Source organism: Culex quinquefasciatus, chromosome 1, assembly GCF_015732765.1.
Source record: "Culex quinquefasciatus strain JHB chromosome 1, VPISU_Cqui_1.0_pri_paternal, whole genome shotgun sequence".
Taxonomy (NCBI): domain Eukaryota; kingdom Metazoa; phylum Arthropoda; class Insecta; order Diptera; family Culicidae; genus Culex; species Culex quinquefasciatus.
The window spans coordinates 125428264-125440011 of NC_051861.1; the positions used below are offsets into that span (position 1 = coordinate 125428264).

The 11748-nt window shown below is 48.4% G+C and overlaps 3 protein-coding genes across 3 annotated transcripts; 1 reads left to right on the plus strand and 2 right to left on the minus strand.

The window, feature by feature from the left end:
* Positions 1 to 390: 390 nt before the first annotated feature.
* Positions 391 to 2362, plus strand: LOC6035160 (rabenosyn-5). Its single transcript, XM_038249799.1, has 2 exons — positions 391 to 603; positions 660 to 2362. Exon 2 carries the CDS (start codon positions 664 to 666, stop codon positions 2200 to 2202), a length of 1539 nt encoding a protein of 512 aa, XP_038105727.1. The 5' UTR covers positions 391 to 603; positions 660 to 663; the 3' UTR covers positions 2203 to 2362.
* Positions 2363 to 2366: 4 nt separating this feature from the next.
* On the minus strand, positions 2367 to 3258 carry LOC6035161 (acyl-CoA-binding protein). Its single transcript, XM_001845341.2, has 2 exons — positions 3118 to 3258; positions 2367 to 2874 (listed from the first exon to the last, which is right to left on the minus strand). Exons 1-2 carry the CDS (start codon positions 3133 to 3135, stop codon positions 2623 to 2625), a joined length of 270 nt encoding a protein of 89 aa, XP_001845393.2. The 5' UTR covers positions 3136 to 3258; the 3' UTR covers positions 2367 to 2622.
* A 1897-nt stretch (positions 3259 to 5155) lies between these two features.
* LOC6035159 (von Willebrand factor A domain-containing protein 8) lies at positions 5156 to 9737 on the minus strand. Its single transcript, XM_001845339.2, is given in 11 exon segments — positions 5156 to 5372; positions 5438 to 6544; positions 6546 to 6846; positions 6849 to 6897; positions 6900 to 7370; positions 7372 to 8712; positions 8766 to 8930; positions 8984 to 9192; positions 9195 to 9243; positions 9245 to 9408; positions 9471 to 9737. Coding segments are annotated over 11 exon segments (4140 nt in total). The 5' UTR covers positions 9652 to 9737; the 3' UTR covers positions 5156 to 5269.
* Between the last annotated feature and the right edge of the window lie 2011 nt (positions 9738 to 11748).

The window sequence follows — 11748 nt, forward strand, 5'->3', positions numbered from 1 at the left end:
GTTCACTCACACTACTGAGCGTTTGTTTTGATAGTGTGCGTGAGCGCCGTGTAAAAAGTGACAGTTCGTCACTTTTTAGTTTGACTTTGACCAACCAACGGGGTACAAACTAAAAAAGTGTCAAACGAAAAAGTGACCAACCACCGGGGTTTGAGTGTACCGCTTAAATTTAAAACAAAGTGTCTTCCCCCTCGCTTCCCTCCAATCATTCGCTAGGCCTGTGCGATATTCTTCTCTCCCCTCAAAACTGACAGCACACTGCCAGCATCCCTCCTCAAAAAAAAATCCCGGAATCTGACACTTCTCCACCGCCCACTTTCACCACCCAATTTTGTTTACATTTTGCATTTTATTTTCTTTTCGATCCGTCACTTTCCCTTCAGCTTTGCTGCAGTTATTAAATTTTGCGGTTTCGAGGAGGAGTCCGGTGCGGTGCGGACGAAACCAAGTGGTGGGGCAGTAAAAATTATCAAAAATCTCTTCCTTTCCTGCATTCGTCATCGCCGAGCTCTGAAGAGTTGAAGTTGAAGTTTGTTGCGTGAAATTTGGAGCAAATCTGGTTGGTGAAATTTTTGCGGGGGGCGTCAACCGTAAATAATTAAGGTTCGATTACGCGACCGCCGTAATTGGGTTGATTGATTGATTTCTATTTCTTGCAGCGAGATGTCGAACCCGTTTGACGATCCGGATGAAGGTTCGTCGGGGATGTTGCTGCTGCGGAACGACGCGGAGATTCTGGAGGGCTTCCTGTGTCCGATCTGCAAGGCGGACCTGAAGACGCCGGAACGGTTGACGGCCCACGTTGAGCAGCAGCACTCGGAGGAGCAGGACCTGCTCAAGTCGCTGCGGGAGATGTTCAGCTTTGCGAAGAAGAAGATTTTGAACCTGGACGAGACGGCGAGCGAGCTGGCGCGGAATTTGGACAGTTCGCTGGGGCAGGGGGGAGGTGGTGTGAAGGTGGAGAATCCGATATTGGCGGCGGGGCAGGTTGTGGGGACGGATTGTGACCACTTGAGTTACTTTAAGGCGGTTCGGAATCCGAGGTTGGAGCGGTACGCGACGGAGACGAATAAGCTGATAATTCGGTTGGACAAGCTGCTGGACGGGTTGCCGTCGGATCCGGACGCGCGGAAGCGGCACGAGCAGAGCAAGGTTCCGTGGATCGACGGGAAGTTGGTGAAGCTGTGTCCGAGTTGCGCGAAGGGATTCGGGTTGACGCGGAGGCAGCACCACTGCCGGGTTTGCGGATCGGTCATGTGCGACGGATGTTCGTTTCACTTGTCCTTTGACGAGGCTCGGAGTATTGTGCAGCCGGTGAGCCCTGGGACGGAGGTTGCTCCGAGGCCGACTCCAGCTCCTGAGGAGATGTCCTCCAAAGATCGTGACTCGTCCGGATTTCGTGTTTGCGAGCACTGTCTGCACCTGCTGATGAACCGCAAGGAGATGGACTCCTGGTCGGATCGACCTCCGGTCACGAAGCTGTACGAGAAGCTGCTCCAGGAGAAGCGCGAAATCACTCCGGATATTCCAATGTACGAAAAGATCATCGGCAGTCTGTACGAAGGCGACGCCATCTACCGCCTCTCGGACGCGAGCGCCCTCCGCGAAAAGATTGGCCGCGCCGCCGAGCGCATCGACAACATCAGCAAAGCCATCCTGGCCCTCCCCTTCCCCCAAGGATCCCGCGAAGAGTCCCTCAAAAAATCAATCCGCCTGTCCTGCATCGCCTACATCAAGGAGCAAATGCTCTCCACTCCGCCGCTCCCCGCCGAGGACGAAATCAAAAAGATCCAAGCCCGCAAAAAGCAAGAAACGGCCCGCCGGATCGAGCGCGAACGCCGACTCGCCCTGGAAGCTTACGAGCGGTACGAACTCCAATCCGAGTCCTACGCCACCAACGGCAGTTCCAGCTCCAGCACGGCCTCGACCGCCGAAATGACCAACGGGCGGTTCTACCCGGCCCCCGCCACCGGAACCGACCAGTGGAGCGGCTTCCAAACGGCCACCGTGAACGTGTCGGCCAGCGCCGATCCGCTCATCGACCAGATTAACATCGTCAAGGGGTACATCCGGCAGGCCCGGGAAGCGATGCGCTTCGAGGAGGTCGAAACGCTGGAGCGGAACCTGAGCGAGCTGACGCAGGAGTTTTACGAGCGCCAGCGGAGGAACGCCCAGGAGGGCGGGGGTCCGGTTAGAAATTAGTGTATTACATGTTGAGTTATCTAGCGCTGAAGATATTCCAAAAAAGTTTAGCTAAACTTGACAAATTTAAACACTTCAAACGTGAATTCCTGCAATTTATCAGCTGTAAGTTATCAAACTGCGAATATTTATTGAATAAAGCAATTTATACCACTTCAAACTACTTCTTGTTGAGATTCCAAATGAGTTTATTGTTGCTTCAACTTAAATCTAATTTACCGTTAAACAAGTCGTTGACTAAATATCGAATAGTTTAGAAGGTGGAAAGCCCATTTAGTACAGAACTAAGGAAGAAACCGTCCAAAAGCCCCTTTAAAACCATCCCAAGAAACAGAATGTACGTCCTTTAAAAAGAAAGATTCCAGTCTAATAACCCCAACCAATTTGTGCGCCTTCGTCAAATGCTCCTCCCGCCCGAGTTTACTTCAGTCCGTGCTGCTCGACCAGCTGCGCCACCTTGTCCACGTACGCCTGCTTGGCCTCGTCCTGGGTCATGCCCTTGCGCCCGTTCCACGCTTCCCACTTGGACTTGCCCTTAAAGTCGAGCAGGCCTGGCTTCGCAGTGTTGCAGTCGCCGACGGTGGCCTGCTTGTACAGGCCGTACACCTCGAGCAGGTCCGCGTCCGCGGGGGTCGCGTTCAGGTTCTTGACGTCCTCGACGGCTTTTTCGAACTGAAATTTGAATAATTTAAAGTGTTAAATCATTTCAGTGTTTTTGCGGAGCGAAAAAAAAGTCGATTTGACACCTCCCGGTGACGATGCCCTTAAACGCAACATCCTAAAAACATAACCTCAAAACGTCAAAGATGAGTGAGTTCAAGGACGAATCACTTTATCGGATGATCTCATTTGCAATTACCCCTCAAAGTTTAATTTCATCAATTTGATTAATTCAACAATCAAAGAACAACTCACCGACATGATTGCAACCATAAATTGCAGCGCAAAAAATGCAAATCTAATCAACGACCGGTCTGCGGCGATTCGAGACAACTTTTATCCACGTACGTTCTCTTTCGAACCTTTCCAAAGCTGAGATGACTTTTGGCTGGTGTGAATGAGTGAAAGAGACAGCACTCTCGTTCCCCTCCCAAAACAACTGACAGCACGAAATATCGGGCAGCTCTGCGTAGTCCAAACTTCGACGAACGAAATAAAAGTCGACGAAAAGAAAACAGTTTTTTTTTTCGGCGGTGACTTGAGCGCGCGCGTTTTCGTTGTCGGGAGGAAAAGTGCGTCGGTTGGGTGAAAATTCGATGGAAATTCGGTGGAAAACAGTGCGTAAGCAAGGAAAACGCTTTTAATATTGTGAAAATGTGAAAAGTTTTTCCAAAATCATGAAAATTGCGACTGAAAGAAGACTTCAAATGATTGAAAAAGAGGTCTTGCACAAATTACGTAATGATTTGGTCAGTTGGATTCCGGCTTGCGATTGCGGCTTCAATGACAGATCAATGTTTTGTAATCTGCAAGGTAAGTGACACGTTTTGTTACGCTCAGGGTGGTCCGGGAGAAAACCTGGGTGTTGGCTTCTTCATAACGTCCGTGGGAACAAGGAGTCGTACAAACTGTTGCGATGACAGCAAACCCATCTCTTCCGGGATATAAAGACTTGAAACACATGGAACAGCTGTAAACCTCCAACAAAATGCGTACTAGTTCTACGAGAAAGTCAGTCCATCCCGGGAAGGTTTGGTGAACCGCAAGCAGAGATGGGCGGGATGAGTGAGTCTTGTAGACGGCAGAACAACAAAGCGATTGGTAAGAATAGTATCACCAAAATGGTACCACAGTGTGATTTCAAAGATCTGGGAGAAGGAGAAGCTATCAAAGGGTTGGATAGATGGTGACCACGACCTGGACTGCGGCAACTACCGCGGCATCACGCTCAACAACGCGGCCTAAACAATTCTCTCCCAGATCCTCTGCCGTCTGCTGACACCGTACGCACGGAGGTTCGTGGGGCCTTACCAAGCGGGCTTCACTGGCGCGTGCGCCACCACGGACCAAATATTTTTTCTCCGACAGATCCTCGAGAAATGGTGTGAGTAAAACGCGCCTACAGATCACATATCCATCGATTTCAATGCGGCCTGTGATACAGTCGACTGCAAGCAGCTATGGCGGATCATGCATGAGAAGGGATTTCCGGATCACGTCGATGGCTGCGGCAAGGTGATGGCTTATCCAGTGCGATGTTCAACATTATTCGAAGGGCGGGCATCGAAACGGGTGGCACGATTATGAACAAGTCCTACCAGCTGCTTGCTTTCGCCGATGACATCGACATTGTGGCAAGAAACCAGGAGACGGCGAAGGAAATCTACACCCGACTGAAGGTAGAAGCGAGGACTGGCTATGAATACGATGAAAACGAAGTACATGAGAGGAAGAGGCTCGAAAGACGTTCGTTCCCGTGCCTCGTCCCTCTAACTGTGGATGGCGATGAGTTAGATGAGGTGAGCGAGTTCGTATACTTGGGATCGCTGGTAACTGTCGACAATGACACCAGCAAAGAGATCCGGACTCGTATTTTTGCTGGGAATCGTGCCTACTTCGGATTACGGAAGAGCCTCACTTCGGTTCGCGTGCAACACCACACAAAGCTGACGATGCACAAAACACTGTACCCGTAGTCCTCTTTGGCCACGAAACCTGGCAGGAGGACGAACGTGTCCTTGGAGTTTTCGAACGAAAAGCGCTACGAATGATCTACGGTGGAGTTCAGGTGTCGTCGTCGCCGCATGAACCACGAAGTGCACACGTTTCTTGAAGAATCGACCATCGGCACCCAGACGAAGATCGAGAGGCTCAGAAAATTCAAAGACCACGTGTCGTCAATATATATCCAGAGTTTTTTTGTTGAAAAGACCAATAAACTATTGTCTTTCATATGTTTATAGGACCTAATAAAAAAACTCTAGATAAATATATCAGTGTTTTACATTTTTACTTTTGTATGTTTTATTAATCTCTCAAAATCTTATATACAACTCACTTTAAATGCCTAGTCATACCTGTAAACATGCAAACAGAAACCCTGAAACCCCTTGAAGAAGGCCAAATCTTATTGTAGCACCGAAGCAGCGAAGATCTGCTTCAAAATCTGCGGCAGCTGCTCGAGGTTCATGCACACAAAGCTCTTTCCAGCGGTCATATTGTTGGTGATCCTGAAACAATAAAAAAAAACCCCGGTCAGATCGTCCCTCCCAACTCCCGCCCTCTCAATACTCACAGTTGCGCCTCATCGCCCAAACTGCCGATGAAGATCACGTACGCCTGCACCTTCGGCGCCTGCTTCTGCAGAATATCGTTCAAATTGCGCGGCGAAATGCCGTACCGCGACAGGTTCGCATCGCTCAGCACCACCACGATTGCCTCGTCGCAGTCCTCCTTGGCGAGCGCGTCCACGGCATTCCGGGCCGCCGGCAGCGTATGATCGCCGCTCCAGCAGAACTGCGAGTGCGCGTGCATCATCTTGATCGTCTCCAGCCGGCGCTTGTCGTCGCGGGGGGTGTTGTTGGCGTTGATGAAGGGGATTTCGACGGTTCGCCGCTGCCCGACGATGTCGTACTTGATCTTGGTTTCGAACCCGTCGAACGCTTCCATGACCATGACGACGGCTTCCAGCTGACGATCGAGGCGGCCGTCGTACCCGTTGAAGCGGTACATCGAGCCGGACACGTCTACGAGTAGCTTGAGGCGTTTGGGTTTTTCCTGGGGTTGTCCCGGTTCCGGTTCTTGCTCGGCGCGCTTCTTGTAGATGTTCTTCTCGCCGGTGATTCCCTCGACCAGCTTGGTGTCGTCCATTTCTCCGGATGTTTGGTGCTTCTGCCACTGGCGTTCCTTGCTCTTGGCTTGCAGCGCTTGCAGAATCACTCGCAACTGTTGGACTTGCTTTTGCACTGGAGCGCTGAACTCCGTGTAGACTTTGTGGTCGTACCCGCTCATCTGGATCTCCTTGAGCTTCTGCTCGAATGCCTTCCGGTTCATCTCGCGAGCCGCTTGCTTCACGTGTTCCGGGATGTCGTCCTTCTCGGCGTCCGACAGCTGGTGAACCTTGTGACCAGAGTCCAACCTGTACGGACCTCCTTTACCCCCTAACCCGGCGGTGTCCCGTCCACCAGAGCCCCCAGCCCAGGTATTCCCACCCACGTGAGGGTCATTGTTCGGATCGACCTTCCCGTGCTTCGGCCCCGAAACGTCCTTCCCACTATGGCTCTTGATCGTCATCTGGATCTCGCGCTGTCGCCTCAACGAAGCCAGCTCGTTCTTCGCGTACGGCGCAATCTCCAGCCCGTGCTTCAGCAGCACGTTCGTCACCTGATCGAGCGTTTCCGGCGTGTCGGTCGTAGTCCAGCACGTTCCCAATGAGCTCGGCCATGTCGTCGTTCGGGAAGCGCTGCAGATGCTTGACGATGGCGACCACTTCGCGCGTCGAGTACGGGTAGTTCAGGATGCCGCCGTCGGCCATGTCGCGCAGCTCGGAGAAGGCGTCCACCAGCTTGCGGATGGTCGCCTCCGGTACGTCCGGTCCGTACTGTTTCAGCAGGTAGATTTCCGAATTTGGCGAGGGGTTGTCGACGGCGTGACAGGAGAAGAGATCGCCGAGGGCGGCGAAGAAGTCGTTGCCGAGGAAGGGAAGCCAGGTCGGTTGGCGAGGACCACCATTCGGAAGTCGGGGTGGGTGTAGATCAGGAATCGTTGGCTTCTGGGGTGCCTCGAGCTGGAGGGCAGATTTTCCGGCCGTCGGACAGCATCATCTCACCGTTTTCGACCAGGGTTTTGAGGATGCAGGTCACGTGGATTGGCGCTTTGTCGGCTTCGTCTACGACGAGGACGTGTCCGCTTTTGACCGCTTTAACCAGCGGGGAGTCTTCGTAAATGATTTTGCCGTCCCGGATGCTTGCTTGTAGGGTGAGCGACTGCACGGTGGTATCCCGATGCAGTTGGATGTACTCCCGAGGTCGATTCATCAGCTGAAGGAGACGATCAGCGATCTTGTTCTTACCGACGCCCTGATTTCCTACCAGGAGGAGGTGTTCGCCAAGCGTGAAGTCTTGCAGCAGTCGCTCCATTAGCTTGACGTGCTGCGGCACGTTGTAGAACACGATGTCGGGAACCTTGCTAACCGCTTCCGTCTGATAGATGGGCACCTCGGTCCTTCCGGATGCGAAGGACTCCCTGATCACTGGATATGGTAACGTATTCGGCGCGACTTTCGTGACCTACGGTCACATCGCACGATCGAAGCGCGTTCTCGAGGACGCTTCGCGGCAAGTTGGGCATAAACTTGGTGAGGAATGTGTTGTGCAGAATGCTGTACGCGGAACGGTCCGACAGGTGCTCGCCGTACTCGTGGAGTCGTCGAGCGATTCGAAGCAGCTGTCGGGTGGACAGATTGCTCGCCAGGTTCTTCATGGTAGTATCGCTGGCTGATCGCAGGTAGTGGGCTACCTTCAGGATCTGGTGCATGGTATTGTCCAGCGGGCCGTACAGGGAGTCGATCACCTTGAGTTCCTCGTCCTGACTGAGTCCACGAATCTCGTGGAACAGGAAGAGGTTCAGCGTTTCGGCGGTGATCCAGTTGGTGCCGGTTTTCTGGTGTGGTTCGGCCATCGCGATGATCCGGAACGCCGGATCGATACGGAGGATCCCTCGCGTCGTCAGCTCCTCATTCGAGAAACCCATTTCGAGCAGACGATCGTACCGATCGTGTCGCATCAGCCGGCGACCGTCGTACAGCTGCATTTCGCGATCGTGCACCAGCCGGTGCAGGATAGCCAAGGTACTGTGGTGAAGTCGATGGATACCATCGAGCGAGATTACGTGACCTCGCAGAGCTGCCAGCAGCAGTGGCGAGTCCTGCCAGATGGTGTCACCGTTCAGCTTGGTGGTCCGCTTCTGGATCAGGTCACGGGCGGTCATGTCCTGGTACAGGACCATGGTTTCGACCTGCTGGTCGATCAGGCGGCACAGCTCGTTCGCTACGATGGACTTGCCGCACCCTTTGGGACCGACGAGGCAGACGTCGCCGACGGCGATGGATTGGATGAGCTCTGCGAGGAGGTTCTGCTGGTAGTTGGTGTTCTTGTAGGTTGACGGAGTTTGCTGGACGTCGGATTTGCCTCGTTGCATGGTGAAGCTGACGGGTTTGGTGTTGACCTTGAGGTTTACTGAGAGCGTGTCCTCGTTGACCGGGCCTACGCTGACGATCTGGGTTGAGGGTGTTTGATCCGGTTGAATCTGCAGCGATTCCATGAGGGACTTCGTTAGTCCTATGCCTTCCTTTTCCAGGAACACCGGATAAGGGTAGAGACGGGTTAGCAGACTATGCTCAGCCTGTAGCGGGTTATTGTTGACTAGCATTCCAACGTAGCGGATGTTGTCGATCGGGAAGTCTGGCAAAGAAGAAGCTGACGACAAGACGCTGAATCCGAAAGAGGTCAGCTTGGTGAGCAGTTCCGGGTTCTTTTCATTCGCCAGAAGCTTCGCTTCAGTTAGGATATCCTACAAGAAGAATTGTTAAGAACTTGATCGAGACTTGCTATTCTTGACCTTACCAGGTACGGAAGCTCGCTAACATCTCTCGCTTGGAATCGGGATCTCAGTGGAGGATCAAGCGGTGATCCTCGATACTTCGGAACTGGCAATCCCAGTGCTATCACCCTGAAGTCTTCGGAAACTCGTACCAAGCCCCACTTGTCTAGCTGTTCCTGGTTGAATCTCTAAAATTGGATTGAGTTAAACCTGTTTTTGTTTTGGTTCAGCTGTAACCTACCTCCAACAAGCTATCGTAGTTCTTGGCAGCAATCAGGAACCTCCCATCTTCCAGATGCATCTCCCTATTCTCCAGCAAATTATTCAAAATCGGCAACACATTACGCTCCGTCTTCTCCACGCCCTCAATAACCAATATCCGACCTTCGGTCGCCGCCCTCACCGCACTCTGGTTGTAATACGTCGCCGTCCTGTCCTGAATCTCCTCCCCTTCAGATCACTCTCCGTGGTATCCCGGTTCAGCAGAATATACTCAATCTCTCCTCCTGGTCAACTCGGAGAACTGCATGATCAAGTTACGCCGCAGATTCCTGGGCCTCCCCAGCAGGATCATATCCTGGCCCAGTTTGTCCTTCTGGAGCATCCACCGCAGGTGGTGCAGCCTCGTCTGGGACAGGTTCGCTTCCCCGCTCTCGGCAACCTTAACTACACCACCAAGGTCGTTAATACCAAACTGATTAGATAAGAAACCACAAAACAACACTCACCATAGCCATTCGGCACCAGTTCCGGCTGCTTGGGTGGCTCGATCTGCTTCTCGACGTCGTCGATGCGGATTGTGGCGCCGGTCGTCGAGCAGAAGCGGGTAGAACTGCTATGGTTGCCACTGGTCAGGATCCGCTTGAGGACGCTCAGGCGGCGTACGGTTTGGGCGTTCCGCGGAAGCATTTCTCGAGCGAGCACCGAATTAGCTAATCACTTCCGAAAAAAAGTTATCACGCAACGCGTGGTCAAAGTCCGCACGGACTGGACAAGTGATGTGGGTGTTGTTTTTCGAAAGGGACTATCCGTAAGTTCGTTCAATATGTTTTTATTTTTGTAATTTTTTTAAATTGAATTAATAATTAACTTAAAATGTGTTAAAAAAAACTTATAAAAATTCTTAAAAAAATAACACCACACGTAAGACGATTACACCCTTTTCAACTTAAAATTGTAGTTTGTTGCCATGTGAGATTTCTGTTTTGCTTCAGTTTTCGTATACACTCTATCAACAGCTGGCAGCTGGTTTTGACATTTTGTTGGTGGTTTTGTTTCGATTCTCTCGTTCGTAATATTGTGAGTAAACAGCGAATGAAAAGGAAAGAAAACAACTTGTTGATGCTGTTTTCTCTAAAGGGCGAAATTTACAGGGTGGGTCAATGGAAAGACTATTTCTTATGTTTTGAAAATGTAAACTCTCTTAGTGCCCAACTTTTGAAATTTTGAAGCAAAAAGTATCACAAAATGCTGTATACATTATTACATAAGTGCCGAATATTTTGAAAATATCAATAAATTTATGAAAATAATATTCTTTCATTAATGTTTTATATAATTCCAAATTTACAAAAAGTCTAAAAGTGTGCTATATTATAAAAAAAATAAAACGACAAGCGTGTCAATTATTTGTTTCCCAATTTCAAATTTGAAACCCAACTCTCAAATTTTTTAAGCAAAAGTTAACTTTTTTTTATATCTATTTGTATATATGTGCTGCTTCCCAAAAATTTGCAAAATATTAATGAATTTATGAAAAACAAAATTCCCCCAAAGTTTTACATCTTTTTTCGATCTGTGGTCCTTAAATTCACAATTTTAAAAAAAATCTGAAAATGTCCTATGTTATTAAAAAAAAACAAAAATAAACGTTTTCAAGGAAAATTTTAATTTTCATAAATATTTTGTGCTCCATGTTTTTTATTTCATTTGAAGGTGGACAAAAACATGAAAAAAATTAGCAATAACCTAACTGAACCACACAAAAAATCCGTTGTCTGGCTGAGCTACAATTTGTCTCAAAATGGCGGCAATAAAATATCAAGTTAAAATCAACTAAAATGGTGTTGAACACAGTAAAAAATCATGGTAATTTTACATCTGGGAAGGGGTACATCGATTGTTTCAGAAAAAAAATGTATAATTTTATCTCTGAAAATGTGTAATTTTACACTTTTCTGGTGTAATGTAACTTTTTCAGTCTAAATTAGGGCGTCCAATTTTCCCGGGTTTTGAATTTCCCGGGAAACGGGAAAAATATTTTCGAAATCCAGGAATTCCAGGATCCCGGGAAATTTTTAAAACAGTATTAAAATCTATGTTTTCATTATATGTGCATGTTTTTCAAGCTTAAATTCATAGAATTAGCTCAATACTATTCATTGGTGGTAATCTACACTTCAACCTAAAAAAGGATAGCAGATTTAGATAGCTTGAAAGATTATTTTTGTTCTTTGTTGAGCTTTGGTTTGTTATTTTGTATCTTATCCAATCTGATTCAAATTTAATAAGTCTCTTATAAATACATTTTTTTACTTGTCATGACTAGAAAACCTCTTTTTAAATGTCTAAAATAACAAATAAAAAGACAACAAATAAAATTATAACAGTTAAATTTTGAATAAGTTTAGACATGCATGTTGTATATAAAAACTATTAATCAAGTTGTCTTAAAGTCATTACCGCCAACTAGGGGAAAATCGGGACTACAGTCTAATTAGGTACAGGAGATTTTAGAGCAGTTCATTTGGAGATCGGTGTACTAATTGTTTTGCTCTGTTTCTGTTTTAACCGAAATCAATCAAAATAATTGAAACATTATGCAAAAACAATGACTAAAACAGCTGTCTTAATTCGATACATTTGTCTTGAGTTGCCAAAAATGTTTCATGAAAAATAATTTAAAATGATATTATTTATTAAATTTTAAATCATAATTATAACTAGTCATTCCAAAAATATATAAAATTTGATAAAAATATTTAGATCGCTAGGCAATTTACGGAT

Coding starts and splice junctions, on each gene's coding strand:
- LOC6035160 (XM_038249799.1), top strand. CDS start 664: ATGTCGAACCCGTTTGACGATCCGGATGAAGGTTCGTCGGGGATGTTG.